Consider the following 18,116-nt stretch of genomic DNA (forward strand, 5'->3'; position numbering starts at 1 on the left):
TAAACCATTCAGCCGATAAATGTACATCCTGGTTATTTAATTTTGCACAACTAATGTTTCATTGAACACATATGTAGTTGAGGTGGTATACAGTTATTGTGCTGCAGCAGAGAAATTTAAAATACTGAAGAGTATCTCTTGTTCTTGTTGGTTTTACAGTTGTCATCACCCAGGGTTGATATATACCCCCCCCCCCCCCCCCCTTTAATTAGATGTGGCTGTACCCCAGTTGTTTTTGTTCTCATCTATTTTTAATACACGAACAATACATCTGCATGTCACAACTATTCAGGACTTAGGGTGCACCCGGCTTTCTTCCAACATGGCTCCGTTGACCCTCCCACCGTCACAGGATCTGGCACCAGCCCTGGCTCCTCTGGGACAGGGTACTGGCCCATGTCATTAGAGACAGATTGCGGTCCTCATAGGGCGGATAACGGAGATAAGTTACACACTCAAAACGTGTGCCTCTTAGCAGGCATGATTTCCTGTGAGAGAAGGTATCAAAGCTGTAGCGTCCATGGTAGGAGCCCATTCCACTGGCACCTGTAAAAAAAGTGTCAAGAGAATTTATATATCATAGTTAAAATTATCCCTCCACTATGTTCAGTTTAATTTGCGCACTGCTGCCACTGACTTACCAACTCCTCCAAAAGGCAGAGCCACCATCAGACTTTGCAAGACGCTGTCATTGGAGCAAAAGCTTCCACTAGAGGTCTCACTCATTAGCCTTGAGATGACCTGCATTGTCAGAAAGGCCAACACATGATCAGAATGCACATCAGCTGCACCAGGCTTGTATAATGAATACAGAGTGTCTTAACTTGAGCCTGTCACATACTTTGCTGTTGCTGGAATATGCATACACACAGAGGGGTTTCTCTTGCTTATTAATGAAGGCAATTGCTTCATCCACATTGTTCACAGTCAGAACAGGAAGGACTGGGCCAGAAATGTCCTGTTGCATAATGGGATCTGATTCTACTACCTCTGTCAAGATTGTTGGAGCTTCAGACATAATAAAGAAGTTAATAACAATATAAAACTTAATGCATATGACACAGTTAGCTTTCTTTCATTGAATCCCACACAGAAGATGCTTACCAATATATTTTTCTGCTTCAATCACTTGCCCACCCACAGCCACCTTGCCTGATCTCCACAGCATTTCTCTCGTACGGTTGAAGACTTCTAGATTGACCATGCGGCCGTAACTGCGGGATTCTCTGGGATCCGAACCGTAGAACTGCATCAGGCAGCACTTCAGGGCCTGCACCAGCCGTACTTGGACATCAGTGTGGCAAAGGATGTAGTCAGGAGCCACCAAGCTCTGTCCAACATTGTGAAAACGTGCCCAGGTGATGCGCTGTGCGGTGGTGGCAATGTCACAGTGTTGGTCCACATAACATGGGTTCTTGCCTCCCAAAATCAGTGTGATGGGTGTGAGTGTGCGAGCTGCAGCCTGAGCAATTCTGCTTCCCTCCTCCCTGTTGCCTACGGATTGAAAGACATCTTTAAGAATAATTCAATAAATAATCACAAAATGGTTTTATAGCCGAGGTTATCTTTACCTGTAAAGAAGACATGGTCAAATTTAAGTTCCACAACTTCAGGCAAGTCATGTGTGCCTGCAAGAATCACATGGAAGCATTCCTTGAGGAAAACAAGAATTTTAGATCATTACATTTTAATGTAGCACTGTAGGTCCTTACTGTCAATCAATACACAGAATACAACTGCGGAGTCATAGTCTGTGAGCAAACATTTGAGTTGGTCTTGGGATAACAACAGATTATATTTCATACTCACAGACTTGACCCAGTCTAACCTCTTTAAAGTTCCCATGTGTAGGATTTAGGGAGATCTATTGGTAGAAACTTAATATAATAGCCATAATTTTCCTTTCATGTATGTATAATTACCTGAAAGTAAGAATCATTGTGGTTTCATTAGCTTAGAATGAGCACTTAATGTCTGCATAGGGACCAGAGTCCTGCATCCAGTTGGGCAACTTAGGTACCTTTTTTGCGGGGTACTTGGTGGGTGCGTTGCAAAAAAGGTGATTTGCGGTTGGTATTTTGTCTCAATTTTATTTTGCCGGCTCAGTTCTGGTACAAATAATAACACAGGCCAGATCACTGGTGTCAGATGATGTATTAAAATAAAATGAGAAGAAGAATAAATTTATATTTTAACACTTTAATCCTGCTGCTGACGTGTGTCGGCTCGGTCTTTTGCGCCAACCAGAATATGAAAGCATCTTACCTTCATTTTAAAATATCTTAGTTTCACATATATTTTTTGGGGATTTGCACTTTCTGGTCAGGCTGAAGATCTTCTGTCATCAAGTTAGGTTGGGTTGCGGAATTAATTGGTAATTTGTGATGATGGTGAAGTGGTGTGTTATTGGTCTTTGCATTTCTAGGTTAGCAGTGGGTCTTGAAAATTTGAACCACTGTCCTCTTCCACAGAGCCCATCTCCTGGGAGAAGTTTGCAGAAGGGCTTTCTTTGTTAAGGTTAAATAAATATATATCTTTGTTTGGATTAGAATGAATAATTATCTGGCTGAAAGGCCTCCAGGCAAACCTCTCCCATATGCTCATGTGCCAAAGCCCACCATGTTGCACCACCATGTTTCAAGTAGTCCTGATTGGACAAACCAAACACTTGTTCTAGGGAAGAATTTTCAAGGGTTGTTTTTTTTTTTTTTTACATCATCTAAAGGCCACAGTATTCTCTCTACACGTCCAGAAATGGAGAATCGAGGGAAGGGGTATTCAGTTGGTTGCAATCTGCAACCTCTCCACTAGATGCCACACTTCGTCGAGAGCAGTTTCATACAAATGAGTCATTAAGGCCCGAAATGAGTAGATATAGCAATTAGTCAACCTCTCAATATTTGAGTGAAAAAAAGTCAGCTTTTGTGATACTTCTATACTGAAAAGGTTTGTTGAAACAAAATGATAATCATCTATCCTCACTGCTGTGTAATTACTCACATTGTCCAAGTAAAAGGGGATGAGACGATGAAGAAGCTCTGCTGTGTGAGTGGTGTACTCATGGGGGCTGATGATTGCACAGTTTCCTATCCAAAGTAATGACATAATCAGTAAGCTTGTGTGAGGATAAATAAGACCAGAATTAAATTGATTAAATGAGTGTCTTGAGTCTCTGCACCTGCTGCGATGACCCCTACCAGCGGCACCAGACATGTTTGGACAGGACTGCACCAGGTCGCCATGATGAACACCACCCCCAGTGGCTCACTGACCATCAGACACTCATCCAACGTGGTGGACTAAACCAGTCAGATGAGCTCAAAAATAGGTTACAAGTGACACAGAACCATTATGAGTGAAAAAGGGCAGAGTTTATTAGTGTGCAGGTTGACTAACAGAAAGAAATGGACCTTGGCTGAATTCATTCTTACAAAAAGGGCAAGGCAACATAAGTTTTAATCTGCTTTGGTGGGTCCGGCACAATACTTTTCTTTGTTGCAGTGAGACAGAATAAGCTCTCCAGAAAGGTTGTGTAAACCCTGAATAATCCCATTATTATTATGAAGATGTTATTGAATAACAGGGGACAATTGTCTCACCAGGTTTCTTTCCACATGCTGAGGCTGCATCCACTTCTTAAGGTTGTTGATAGCATGAAGTGCCTCATTCTTGACAAGAATCAGTTCTGACACAACTGTCTCAAACCTTGGCTGGTTAAAACAGAGAGAAATCACCAATCAGATTATGTCAGTTCTCATTACAAGCACAGCCATTGTAGGTGACCACTTCACTCCTCACCATATGAAGGTCCCTTCCAAGAGTATCCACAAAGTCACACTCATGTTCCTCCAGCATCCGCACCACAGCCTCCAGCTGAGCCAGTCTGAAGCCCTCCTTGAGGGTGCGTCCAGCTTGAAAAGCAACTCTTGCCCTCTTCAGCAGATCCTCATACTCCAGAGGGTATGTCCTCAAACAGGGCTCCCCCAGCCTGGTCCTGAAACAGCAGCCATGTCACCAGTTTTTAACACCATAAGACAATAAAAAGACATCCTTGATCCATAGCTTAAACCGTCTGTACCTTCTGCATGTTAAGCGGCCATTCCTTTGACAAGCATAGCATGCCCTTATTTTTCCACTCATGTTTATTCTCCACTGCTGGACCTTTTCTGAGTGGCGTTAGTGTGCAGTTAAGCCAATGCACCAGCTATGTAAAAGCCCCACTGGCAGGGAGAATAGTGAAAATCCTAACAAATCCAGCCAATCAGGTGATGTAGGCTACACAAACTAAGGCTAGAGTCACTGCAGCCATTCCAAGGCACTGGTGGCGGGGTGGGGGGTTTCTCTCAAATGCCCCTAATAGTTTAGGTTTTTCACCTAAAGAAATTTAATATATTTAGGTAAGTGTTTTTTTCTTCTGTCAGTGTTGGAGATCCTGGATTTACAGTTAGAGCACCCCAAATGATTATGGCATAGATTCAAATGCAGCAGATCTGTCAGCTAAACATTCATTCTGTGAACTTTACACTCGAGAACAGTATCACAAAAATAGGTTTCAAGATTAGTGATGCTGTTCAAATGCCCAATCCCCTACCCTACTATGTTATGTAACATTTTGAATCATGCTTTTTATTGTGTTCTTAAGAACAATATGTCAAAACCATGGCAATCAGAGTAACTTGTTCATATAATAACACAAGAAAATAGTTAGATATATTAAATGAATTGATGAAAAACAAGGAAGAAAGAATATATGATTAAATACATACATTTCCAGGCATGTCATGTCATGTAATTTAAAAATGGTAGCCTTACAGAAGACAATTTTTGCCTCTTTTTAGGAGGCAGGTGTGAATCCTCAGCATAAATATATGTAGTGATATAGTTTCAGAATGATGAAGACAGTTGGAGAACAATTAACTACAAAACAAGATATAAGCTCTACAGGAGGATTTATTTCCCTTGGCAGCTGTAATGTTTTTTCCAAATGATGTGCAGATTTTTAGGCATGCTATCATCTCAAACGGCTTGAAAAAAGTGTGCCCTAAATGGGGGGAAAAATCTGCAAGGGGGAGCATGACCCCGGCCCCCTTAGGTTTGGGCTGAGCCCTGAATATTTACAGGCTCAGCTCCTGAGAGGTATGTCATCAATGGACAGAACTTACACACATTAAAACATTAAGATCGCATGTTGTCTTATCACCAAACATGTACATAGTGTAAATTAAAATATAACATTACCTTCGCAGCGCTTTGAACCATCGGGCTGGAGAAGGGCTTGGCGGACTGTTCATGGTTATTGTGCAGGTTCCTCCTGTTCACCTTTCATGAAGAGACGCGCAGTGCAGGGACGGAGCACAACGAGACTTGTGCATTTACACCATAATCCGCCATGCACACTATTCAGGAAAACAAGAAACTGCGGTGTAATGAAATCCCACAGCCTGCTGTTAATGTTTAAAACAAAGCTTGCTGTCAATCATCAGCCTGTCACTGCTTCAGTCCCATGCTCAGATCCACTGTGGTGTTGCTCCAGACTCAGCAGGTGTTTGCAATAAACCAATTAATTCAATGTAAAGAGCTGAAACACTGTCAGTCAGTGCTTTAAGAAGGAAAAACACTGATTTGAAGAGATGATTTAAAGAAATGATTTATATTATACTGGTGTACATGAGTTAACATTACAGGGGGAAAAGTATCTTACACATGGACAAATCTTACATCTGTTTTAACAACAACACGCTCCATACTGTAGTGCAGCCAGTCTCAAAGACACTTTAAAAAGAGATGAAAACTTTCACAGGAATGGTGGAAACATTTCCAGAATCGTTTTTATTTTATTTTTTTTTTTGTACTAAAAGAGCGGATAGTCAAAGGTCAGCATCAGCAGTCCACTGGTACACTTTAAGTCTAGCCTACTCTTGACATCATTTTTAAACAGATGAGTGACCTCATCACGAGACAGACAAGCTTGTGAGGTATCTTTCATCTCTCTCGCACACCAACACAGACTTGGGTGTAAAGCATGTCGTGCGCATCCATTTGCAGTGTTTCCACTTGTTGCTGGAACAGATTAAAAGGTGGAGAATGGAGCAAGATCCTCATGACTGATTTGTCAGATCTGAAAATATTTTAATCTCATTAGTTTACTGCGAGTAAATTTAGTACAACCGGTGTTATATATAATTATAATCACTTTTTTTTGTTGTTTTCACACAAGTTAACGGCCATGACGATACTAGTTAGAAACATGGCAATAATGACCAGTATTTTCTATAGCTTGTGTTACTTATTAACAAGTATCCATACTCATTCATGACAAGAAAACATTTTTTGCATAATAAAGAACTTAGTAAAGATTTGATAGTTTCTTTGAAAGCTGCAGTCCTCTTTCTGGTAAACTTCCTTAACTTTATGATGTAATGAAACCCTGTGTAAAGTTAGGCTGATAAGGTGACATTCACCCTCATGTCCCTTCTCCCTCCACCAACAGCCACAAACAGCAGAAAGGTGTGCAACATTTCCATCCAAGGGAACATCAAATCAAGCACAGTCACATTTGGTTGACGAACCAGTCCATGACATCATGTTGAGAGGTTTTCAAACCTCTAATTCTTTTTCGACATGGCTTAAAACGTCCACAGAGCTCAGAGGGCATTGCAGTGAAACCCTCCTCGGTCGTTGCTGTTGTTGTAGTAGAGTGTTTGGATTTCAGATTTTTTTTTGTTAGTCGGAGCAGAGAATAAGTCCAGGTACGTAGCCCCCATATCTATGGCTTGTTTCCGATACACGTGGTTACTGGTTACTATTGGAGTACTGTCAGACATATGAGAGCGGGGGGGTGGTGTTATATGAGGCACTGAGCGTTATTCAAAGGTGTAGTGAGAAATCTTCAGTTTCACTAGTATTAAGTACAAAGACTTACACCATCATTAGCTTTACTCGTTTTTTCAGAGTGGAGGTCAAGCACAGATGTGTGAACAGCGGTGTCTCCTTTACTAGACGGATATAAATAGTGCCCAAACAATTTCAGCTTCTTTTTTACTCAAAAGGTAAATGTTACAGCACGGACATCTTTTCTAAATCAAACAGCAGGATTCTGCTGCTTCACCAAAACTGAAGCAGGAGTTCCATTTTCAATGCTAAAAATCAGAGGGCCAACATCTCTCTCAGGTGACTGCAGTGTCTTGTAGTGGGGACACATGTAGTGCGGTCAAAAGATTTTCCTTGAAATGGGACGTAATGTAATCAACACAGGATCGCTGCTGTGAGCTGCTCCTTCTCCACGAAGGTTGAACACAGACATTGATTTGACTTCCATTTATAAAAGATGCATTATGTTCAGCAAAACATTTTAAGACTCATCCAATATCAGCTAAAAGTTGCTTGGGTAATGGAGTCCAAGCTTGTACGTGTATTAACAATGCTTGGTTCCACTTGAGTGAGTCGACCACGTGTCTAATGGCTTGCATTGCATCTGTATTGCTTTCCAGTTCGTTTAAAATGGGAGCGTTAGATCTGAGCGTGATTCTGTTAAGCCTGAGAAACAGAGATCTAGCCACTGTGTATCCGTCTTTCATCAAGTTAAATACATGACATATTGAATTTTGAGAGTGGCAAAGGGAGATGCTAAAAATTGGATTGTGCTGCAGAGACAGCATCCCCTTTGATGTGAGGGAGTGGACTGAAGTAGAGCAGAGCTCATCCAGTTTGAAAAAGAGACAAAAGGAGAGTTTGTAGGTCCTTCATGACACCCCCTTTTGTTTATGTGATGGCCTGTTGACTTGACAGGCTCCAGTCCATGTAAGCCGAACCTCTTGCTCGGCTCAGGCTGCTTAACACAACCCCCTTGTGAAGATTGTCTTGGTGCAACACAGTTAGGAGAGCTCAAAGCCTGTGTTCATACTGATAGCATAGCGCAGCTTGTCGCGCAAGATGCTCTTCTTGCTGTAATTGGGCAACTTGAGCAGGTTGAAGCACGTTGACGAAGTGGGAAGTCGACCACCAGGCTCCTTCTTGCGGATAGTGAAAAAGCCCCTAAGAACACTGCCGAGGGTGTCTCCGGTGTCCTGGACAAAGGAAATACTCTGTTAGTACAAACAGACCCACACTAGCACTCGTCAGCCCCTGTCTGCTTTTTGTCAGCCGATTTACCACGTTGAATCCCTTTGATAAACAGTTTAGCTGCACGACAAAGTTTAAGTGCACAAGAAAAGAAACAGAAGTGAGGAAAGCAAACAAACAGCCAAAGTCAAGAGATGAGACCGAAATAAACTTGTTGTAGAAGGTAAAATTATTTTTTTAAGCAATTAAGCTCTTTCTCAGAAACGACTCAGAATTATTTGTGTTATTTTCCCTAGTGTTCAGTAGATATCCTTTGTTCTTTAACAAAGTGCTAATGTGTTAACTAGCGTCTTGAATACGTCCTGTTGGTCTTTCGGATTCCCTTTTTCAATGAAGAGTACAGACTACCACTCTCTGCTGTTGGAGAGTTATATCCTCACATACAGGTGCAGAACATACGTGAGAGTTGGCCATTGGCTGTCGTCTTTGTGGTGTGTTCAACTTTTTGGCTGAGACACAGTTGACATGAGGTGACGCAACTATCGGCCTTTGTCGCCACTATTTCTTTGATGTCAGTTTGGCGTGTCTGGGCCTTTAGATGCATCATTATTCTCATTTTTTATTCTTACCTGATCATCTGAAACTTCCACACAACGGATGGAGAAAGGTGGTTTGAGGTAGGCAAAACCTAGAAGAGGCGGCCTGGAGCAGCTGGTAACAAACTGTGGAAACAAACACAAAGAATACACGAGATGACAGAAAACCATTTGGTGTAAAAATTAGCTACTTTTGGCTGTGACAGTTAAAGTAGACAGAACCAAAATAACAATTTACTTTAAGGAACATAGCCCTCTCTTCAGCAGTGAAGTCACTGGACAGGATGTCCCACAGCCAGATGATAACACGATGGCTGCTGTGAAAACCTCCATAGTAGACCGTGTGTTTCCTGAGAAAGAGAAGAAGACAAGGATGAGCATCTCTGTGCACAGGGAGCATAGATGAAGGAAAAGGGCTGTTGCATCTCTAATTGAGTGTTTTGGTTGAGGGGAAAATTCCTGCTAGATTTGGGACACATTTACTGAAGAAGCATTACAGTGAGTAAAACTGTTGCAGTGGCACAGCAAGAATAGAAGAAGAATTGTCTGCTAATTAAACATGTCTGAAATGTCACATACTTGAGGTCATCGAGATCAATCTCAGCATTATCTCCCGAGACAAGACGCTGAACCTCAGGCGTGGAAAACATGTGCAACCACTCTGGGTTAATGATGCTGCGGAAGCCCCGAATGAAAGCCGCCGTTTGCTCCTTAATCTGCGTGTGCATCCGGAAGTGAGCCATGAGGTGGATGTAGCTGATCCTGCGGGACATCGTGTTAGGTCACAGTTAGAAAATGATTTCTGTTAAGTAGACAACCATCAGAAAAAGGACATTTTGCATTTAAAGAGGGTCAGTGCCATTGAATATGAATTTACATACTTGTTTTCATTGGTGACTGGCATGGTTTTGCCCCCGGGTATCAACTCATGACAGACAAGCTATACGGAAAGGGAAAAAGTAGCTTTGAATTTGTGAATTTCATGTATTTAACTATTATATCTTTCACACTTTCCGTTCTTACCTGCCCCATAACATCCTCATCATAGGATAACGTCAGTCCTAGATCTCCTACATCTCCATCATAGCGCTGAAAAAATAAAAAACAAAATGAAAGATGTGAGATGGAGAATAAAATGGGATAAATTACTGAAAAACAAACTGTCCAAGTGTAATCCCAGCCGACCTTGATGGAAGTGAGGTTCTTATAAAACTCAGAGTCCAGCGAGGGCAGCTCATCAATGGAGCTGTAGAAAGTGCTGTGGTGGTGACCCAAGACTTGACTGAGGAAGAACGAGGCAAAAGGGACATCCACAACAATGCCCTGAGCATACAGAAATCATAATTACACATTCACTGAAATCACCTAAAACATTATTCAGAGGGAGATTAACAATAAGGGCATGTTTTCAGAAGGCATACCTCATATATGGCTTTCCCGAGCATCTTCCCCACAAACTCAAACAGCTGCAGATGGTTCTCATGGATGTAAGACGTGGGTGAAGGATACAGCCTTTCGTTTCCACTTGTAGTCTACAGAAAATAAAAATTATATCACACAAAATCGTAAAATCAATATCAGCGGCAGTGTTGTGAAGAAAAAAATGGCTTTCTATCTGCCCGACTTACTTTGAACAGGTTGAGAGCAGGATTGAACACTTTCTTAATGATCTCCTCTAGAAACTCTTTGAACACACCATCCTGATCAATACCAGCCTCGTCTACTCCCAGATCATTGACAAACTTCACACGAATTACGCCTTTTATGGAATTTGCCGGCAATCTGCGGAGCTGGTCGTATCCATCCTTAGGACAGGGAAACGGGTTATTATGAACAACTGACATATACATTTGTGCTCTCTTTAAAAAAAAAAGATCTATCAGATCTGTTGACTCCTTACCTCCAGCATCCGTGAGCGACGAATGGTTATGTGGGTGACATGAGGTGAAGCTGAGCTTGTTTCCACCAGTCCTAAACTTTCTTTTTCTTTTGTAACAATGTTTCTGAACAGCAGCACCCTCTGAAATGAGAGGGAAAGAAATTACACAACTGAAAATGAAATGACACTGTCTTAAAGGGACAATTCACCCCAAAATCAAGAACACATATTTTTCCTCTTACCTATAGTGCTATTTATCAATCTAGATTGTTTTGGTGTGAGTTGCAGAGTGTTGGAGATATCAGCTGTAGAGATGTCTGCCTTCTCTTGAATGTAATGGAGCTAGATGGCACTCAGCTTGTGGCATTCAAAGCGCCAAATCATGACCCAGTTACTCAAGATAATCCACAGCACTTGTTGTGAGCAGTTTCATGTCAGAACTATTTTCTGTCTACAGAACTACACCTGCCAAACCTATCAATGTGCATAGGGCAGTGCACATCTACTCATGGACAAGAGACTCATGCTCATGACAGTGTCAGATGAAACATTAATGGCATCCTCCTTGGCTGAGCTGTAATGCTGTAATACTCAGCAGTGCTAGGTGAGCTAGCAATCGATATCTTCAATACTTGGAAATTCACACCAAAACCATCTTGATTCATAAATAGCACTACAGGTAAGAGGAAAGTGAAATATGTATCCTTTATCCTTCATATGGATCCTTCTTACTCACATTTTTATGTGGGATGACATGTGGGATGTACTGCAGTAAAAGCTGAGCTCTTTTCTTGCCTTTCTCCAGCTCTTGAAACAACAGGCTGGGCTTCAGGTCCCTGAACGCAACACACAAAGATGTAAAGATGAACTTTAAAATGAAATCACAAAGCAGAAACAGAGGGCCGATGTGTTTAGGATATTAACAGCAATTAAGTGTTTGTATTTACTTGCGAAGCCAGTGGTCATCAGGGGTGAATCTTCGCCTGCAGTCGCGCTCATAAAGCACCATCAACCAGCCATGAACACTGTGGAACAACTCCAGTTTCTCTCCTTTAGCGTTTTCTATGAAATACAAAACAGCTTTATCAGTAAAAGTGTATCTGTTCAATCAGGTCATCATCATTTGTGTCAAGTTTCAGTCACACACGCACCTAATATGCCATCCCATATCATCTTGTACACAAATGTGTTCAGAAATGAGGAGATAGTGATGAGTTCCTCTATCTTGAAAGATGTTTGTTCTTCATAGACTTCAATGTCATCTAAAATTCTGTAACACATAAACAGTGTGTCATAATATGTTGCTGCTACATTGGGCATCCTATGCACATGAAGGTAACGAAAAAATTTCAGTAAAATTACGTGATGAGGTGCCGTGAGCAGTCACAAAAGAGCATGAGCATAGCCAGGAGCTGCTTGGACTCTTCAGTGTCATTGTTTAGACATTCCATGAAGAGTTTGAGGCCTCCCTGTGGACCGAGCTCACAGATAAAGGCCCAGAGTTTAGGCAAAAGGTCATCAAGATGTGTCAGACCTGCAGATAATGCACAGTGAAATACTCAGTGGTAAACTTTTCAGTATGTTTCCAAAATACTGTGTGTTTGTATGACATTAAAAAAGTAAGATTCTGGTACTGACCGGTGAGTATCTGGAGTCGTATCTGTGTTAGCGTAGACAGAGCAGTCTGGTAGAGCACACAGATGCTGCACACCTTCTGAACTTCAGCTGAGTCGACTCGCTTCCCTCCGACAGGTTTCAGGATGTTCCGCACTGAAGCCGACTTCTGAAATGCCCGCTTGAAAAGGTCTGTCAAAAACACAGACACAACACCAGGGATGCAGAGAAGAACCTTTAAGGACAGAGTGTGCTTATCTTGAAAGGTTGGAATAGCTTTGTTTATAACTCACTCTTAACTGGTAGATTGTTTTGTGATGTGCTAGGCTGCGGGGGCGGGGGAGTGGGCTCCTGACTCTCCAGCTTTTTAGACAGGACATCACTGAAGAGCGTCCGAATGACAGAAACACCCCACAGGTACTGAAGCTGTTTAGTGACCAGCGGCATTGACTCATTTAGACTGCAGGAAACAGGAAAGAGGAGGAGGCAGAGGCGAGATGAAGTCAAGTCACATATCTGGCATTCGCTTTTTAACAAAGTAAAAGTGAGACACTACTTAAAGGAATACTTCCCAACATATCAGTGTATATCAATGTCTCACCGCATGTTACGTTGAATTTGGAGAGAAAATTTGGGTCTTCTCACATGCTTCCAGTGAATAAGAAATCCAAAAAGGAGAATTTCTTGATGAACTAACAACAACAAAACTATATCAAACAAGTTGTGTGAGAGTTTACAAACTCTCACACAACTCAAGCAGTATAAATTAAGTCTCATTTATCCAATCATATACCCGGTATTTCCCAAACACCTGCATTGTTGCTAAAACCTTTCTATTCAAAACCCACATAAACTCACACAAGGACCAGTAGTGCGCCTCAGCAACTCAATGGATTGCACAAGCAGAGTTCAAACTTGTGCACTTACCCATGCACCTGAGTTTTCCTCATAGATTTAACGTAACACGTGGAAAGTAATTGATATTCAAATGGTCGTTTTGTGGTTTGAGTATTCCTTTAAATAAAAGTCAATCTGTAATTTGCAGAAAGTACAAACACAGTTATGCTTTAAACACGTACAACACATGATGTCTTGACAGACCACCAAAAAAGCACTTTCCCAGGAGAAAGCAGGCAGCCTGAGTATGTCTATCAAGGGATCTCTGTGTGTTCTTTGTCTTTACAGCACAACTGTCTTTTTTGTGCTATATAACACATTAAAATGTTAACTTTTGCATTTAAAGAGCCTCACACCTTTCCTCTCTTTATATATTCTGGGTCTCCTGGAAACCCATTTTCTGTGCAGTTTTCTTGTGAATATTTGGATCCATTCAAGCGAATATAAAGTATTTCACTGACCCGTAATCTACAGTCTGGGAGAACCAGCCCAGGACAGGATGCCAGTGGGTAAGGTTGGACTTCTTTTGGGACACATATCTCTGGCAATAGGACAGCATGTCTGTCAGGTCCTTCACAAAATGGTTGGCCTCCTCTTCAAGGACTTTCTCATTCAGGTAGCCCAAATGAATCAGGTTGCCTATCAAACATGAGAAAAATGCAGTCACAGCAGTACAATCAATAGTCCACAGAACACAAAATAATTCTCTCATCCATCCACAACCAGATTGCATCAGTGAAGCACATATTTATCTGTAATACTATACCAAGTAAGCAGAGAGTGTGGCTCCCCTCGAGACACACACAGATGTCCAAACACTGTTCTTCTCGGCTGAGAAACAGAATGAACTTCCGAAGCAGGTCATGCGTCTGGATGGATGCCATACACTGTTAAGACATTAGGAGATTTTATAACCTACTCTCTTATTGTTCAAATTATGACATACAGTACCGCTTTGCAACAACATGTGATATGTGACAGGGCCTTTACCTCTGGGGTAAGCACACTGAGGTGAGATACGACAGCTGGGACTGACATGATGTGAAGGAGGAAGGATCTTAGCAGGTTATCCGAAAAGTGAGCAGCAACGACTGGCCTGAAAAATATTTGATTTAGTCAAAAGGACAGCCTGCAAATAAAACCACAAAACACAAAGCTAACTGGATATAACATGTCTCCACCACTTGTATTAAAACTGGAGTATTATCTTATTTTTGAACAGCAGTTACATCCATCAAATAAGCAGCACACAGCTCACCGTAATGACAAAGAGAAGATAGCTGTTAGAGTGCCTTTGGAGAGAGACGGTTTAGAACGAGCCAAGCCATTGGTCAGCAAGATCTATACAAGAGAAGTGATGTACAATGTGCATTTATATTACTGGCACTGAGGAAGAAAATATGTGTCACACTACTTCACTGAATCTCATGGTAAGACTGAAAAGTACGAGCTGTAATACTGAACCTGAAGTATTGAATAGAATCCCTTTTGATTCAGATGGCCCATTATATTTTCACAAATCCTTGTCAAAGCAGGTCTGAGAGCTTCTGTTAAAATAATGAGAGGAAGGTGTTGTGTTTTTTGGCAAAAAGCATGTCCTGCAAAAACAAATTGGATGTTTATAATAATAACAATGCCACCTTGGCCAGAGACTCACCCTTCCCTCTGACTATCCGCCAGGTTGAAGTGTCCGTGAAGGTCACCAGCATGGTGAGGTACAGCGTTACCAATTTATTGTCCTGAAGTATGTCAGGCTGCATATGACAAAACAGTGATACATACAATTAAAGTCATACAATGAATATCAAAACACATTTCCCAGCGTCAAATCAAGACTAACCTTTAAATTTTTAAGTAGTTGACAGCAAGTCCATAGCACGTCTTTTATCTGTTTGAGCCAGGGGATGGTGAGGTCTTTGGAGAGAGCCAAGGAAACATACCAGACCTGAGGGCCAAATGTGAGAACAGTCACTCAGACAAAAATCCCATTTAAAAATTGTTTGATACGTGGATGGTCTAAGCATATGCACACTCACTTTAGAGTCATTTTCAACCTCCATGCTGGCAAGGATTGCACGACAGAGCTTCTCGAACCTCTGTGTAATGTACAAAATTACAGTCATTTGAGTCACAAAGTAAGCATTAACAGGTTCTTATCACTGATCCACCATAACGTTATGCTGTTACTTGTTTTGCCCACTCACTTATTTCTGTACATACTCCTCATTAATGCACATTTGTGTCTACGTGTACGTGTATATGTATACATGTGTGTCAGTATGTGTTTGCTTGTTTTATGTATTGCATCATTTGTGTGGATGTGTATGGATGTGTGTATGTATTGTATGTGTGTTTATGTTATGGTACTTGTTTGGGGGACTTAGCACGCCAATAATGAGTCTGGTTTGGTGGCCAGGGGAAGTTTTACCCATGACTACTTGACCCCCAGATATGTATCTGCAGGGTGTTGTCATATGTTGTGTATGTTATTTGTCTTAATTAAAAAAAGGATTAACAGGTAACCGAAACAACATTATTATGATGACAGTGAACTAACTTATGCTACTTAAAGATGCTCACTAAAGATTGCTATTACATATTTGCCTAAACAGCATAGCTGGCAACTCACCATCTTATCCTCTGGGCGATATACAAATAGTAATTTCCGAGCTATTTTGAAAATTGAAAGTGCATTTCTTTTTGTTGTCCCAGTTTCAGAGGCTTGAAAATAGTCATCAACCTCTTTCCTGATGAGACACAGACAAAAATTATTGACATAAGGATACGTGAACATGAAACCAAATATTTGCTATTTTACTAACAATGTTCTTTTTTTTAAAAAAATAGTTTGTTTACTTAGTTTTCGGTTTTATAATGCCAAAATATATTGAAAGGACAAACAAAACAATACAAAGGAAAATGGAACACAAAGAGAACAAAATGAAAAGGGTGCCAGACAGTATACAAAAATATGTAAATCATCTTCCAAAGATGTTGTCAAAATAGTATCATCTCAGGAGAAAGGTAAAGTAACACTCATGTAGCCAAGCAGGGTCCTTGTGGATGCCACTGTGCAAAGAAAGGCCCCCAAATCCATTCAGATCTATGCAGTCTTTCCACTTGTATAATACATAACATGTCCTTGAGCCAATGTGCATAGCAGAATAGAGCAGTAGACTTACGCATGAGGAGAATAAGTCTTTTAGCAACCACCATTCTTAAGTGTAGAGTAAACTGCATGTTGTACAGCAGCTCAAAAGCCTCCGCAGAGCAACCAAAGATGGCAATGTCGTGGTTGGGCTGAATGTCTCTGGAATAAGCTTTTAAAAGCCACTGAAACTGCAGTCCAAAAGCTGTGCTAGTGATCCTTCAGCAGAGCTGCACTTGTCGCATTTGAAAGACACTGATGGGAAGATGTGGCTCAGTTTTGTCTTGGGGTAATGCAGCCTATGCATCAGCTTGTAAAGGATTAATCAAAATTGACAACATAAACATCATAAATGGGTATTTCCTGATTGAAATACAAGGAACCTATAAATATGGGAACCTTAAATTCTTGTTGGGATGTTTTGCAGTGTATGTAAATGACATCAGCTGACAGGAAGTAAAGAAGGATTGCCTTGCAATGCCATAACAGTACAAAGTTCGTGAGTTAAGTGAACAACAATGAAACCAAGACACTGAATCTTCCCAGAACTCTGCCAATATCTCTGAATTCAAGTCACTGGCCCAGACTTCCCTAACAAGATCTAAAGAAACTGAAGTAGTACAACAGTTCACAAACTTTGATACTCGCTTCATGGAATCTGGAAGGAGCAAGAGATTTTCAAGAAAGGGATGGATCTTGAAGTGTGGGCACCTTTCCTTAAGGTAGTTCCTAACATGATTATTAATGATGTTGGTGGCACACACATTAAGCTCAATGCTCTTCAAATTACAGGTGACTAGTAAATCTGCAATAAATAAAAGTGGAGACTACCGTATTTGCTTCTGGAGTCGGCAGCGACAGAGAAATCTTCTAACCAGGGCTTGGATGTGGATTGCTGCTTTCTCCTTGTCCTTCTGTCCTTTCCTTTCCTCCCTGGCCTGCCTGGCTTTATCCAGGAACTCGGACTTGGAGCTTTGAGGTACACTAAACATCGTGCACCCTGGAAAAGAAGACTCACTTATATTTTGATCATCCGCATGCTTGTATCGAGTACATTTTGACAATGGGTGCAGATCACATATCTGCGCTTTATGAACACTGTGACTGTGATAACACAGCATTCCGACAACTGCACATTATCACACTGTTGTGAGTGAACTCACCTGTGATATTGCTCAAACGAAGATTTTGTCTGGCCTTCAGGCTCACCTGGCGCTATACCTCCTCAGTCATTTGGGTGTCCTTGAGATCCGAGCGGGAGGAAAGCCAAACAAAAGGTGAAGACTAACTTGCCATCTCTGGAGCAGCGGGCGACACAGGAAAGATGGAGCTGGGATAGTTAGCACACAGGGCTAGTTCGCCGCTGGTCGACTTGTACTGTCTCACGGATAATCTTTTCACACTCATTTAGCTATATTTGTCTTCATTGCGGGGTTAGGTTTGATCCTGTGTCAGTGACTGCCTCAAAAACACCAACAACATACCGTTTCGAAATGTAAACAATGAGAGGAGATCCGTACATTGACTGCAGCCATTAATCCCCTGTGTCGCACTAAATGATTCCGGGTAGTGTTTGTCCAAATGTATAATTTGTTTTATGAGAGTTTTTTATCGACAGCAGGCCCCATATATGCCAAACTGTCTTCAGTCTGTTGTAACAACAGCGACTTTTTATTTCTGCTGGCGGATAAAGCTGTCGTCCTGTGTGTAGGGTGGGTGGCGAGGGGGGGACTGTTATCACTGTTACTCCTTCAGCAGCGGAAATGTGCAGGGGGCTAATGAAATTAAAGCTATGTTCTTCAATATGTGAAATAAAAGTAGTAGGACAAAAAGCTGGTTGAAGTGAAGAGCTGAATTATCACTCATGTCTCATTTCACCCCATCTTGGACACTCAGCAACGTTTAACAAACTCATGTTATC

At 41.4% G+C, this 18,116-nt stretch overlaps 2 protein-coding genes across 3 annotated transcripts; both read right to left on the reverse strand.

Annotated features, from left to right (window-relative positions):
- Positions 1-191: 191 nt before the first annotated feature.
- On the reverse strand, positions 192-5,533 carry aldh3b4 (aldehyde dehydrogenase 3 family, member B4). Of its 2 annotated transcripts, none has more exons than XM_033619516.2 (10): positions 5,239-5,533; positions 3,799-3,994; positions 3,600-3,710; positions 3,179-3,299; positions 3,001-3,086; positions 1,572-1,653; positions 1,105-1,494; positions 842-1,008; positions 642-741; positions 192-546 (listed from the first exon to the last, which is right to left on the reverse strand). In XM_033619516.2, exons 1-10 carry the CDS (start codon positions 5,289-5,291, stop codon positions 347-349), a joined length of 1,506 nt encoding a protein of 501 aa, XP_033475407.1. In that variant the 5' UTR covers positions 5,292-5,533; the 3' UTR covers positions 192-346. The 2 variants fall into 2 exon arrangements, with proteins under 2 accessions (XP_033475407.1, XP_078026878.1); XM_078170752.1 differs by lacking the exon at positions 5,239-5,533 and adding an exon at positions 4,079-4,187.
- A 271-nt stretch (positions 5,534-5,804) lies between these two features.
- Positions 5,805-17,893, reverse strand: ube3b (ubiquitin protein ligase E3B). Its single transcript, XM_033619515.2, has 27 exons — positions 17,359-17,893; positions 17,027-17,195; positions 15,677-15,794; positions 15,084-15,143; positions 14,888-14,992; positions 14,705-14,801; positions 14,512-14,594; positions 14,306-14,388; positions 14,038-14,143; positions 13,814-13,934; positions 13,509-13,686; positions 12,444-12,610; positions 12,175-12,342; positions 11,899-12,070; positions 11,688-11,806; positions 11,484-11,598; positions 11,273-11,372; positions 10,558-10,677; positions 10,286-10,462; positions 10,079-10,189; positions 9,843-9,980; positions 9,681-9,746; positions 9,539-9,597; positions 9,237-9,419; positions 8,896-9,007; positions 8,691-8,783; positions 5,805-8,066 (listed from the first exon to the last, which is right to left on the reverse strand). Exons 2-27 carry the CDS (start codon positions 17,185-17,187, stop codon positions 7,875-7,877), a joined length of 3,204 nt encoding a protein of 1,067 aa, XP_033475406.1. The 5' UTR covers positions 17,188-17,195; positions 17,359-17,893; the 3' UTR covers positions 5,805-7,874.
- Between the last annotated feature and the right edge of the window lie 223 nt (positions 17,894-18,116).

Source organism: Epinephelus lanceolatus, chromosome 9 (assembly GCF_041903045.1).
Source record: "Epinephelus lanceolatus isolate andai-2023 chromosome 9, ASM4190304v1, whole genome shotgun sequence".
NCBI classification, from domain to species: Eukaryota; Metazoa; Chordata; class Actinopteri; order Perciformes; family Serranidae; genus Epinephelus; species Epinephelus lanceolatus.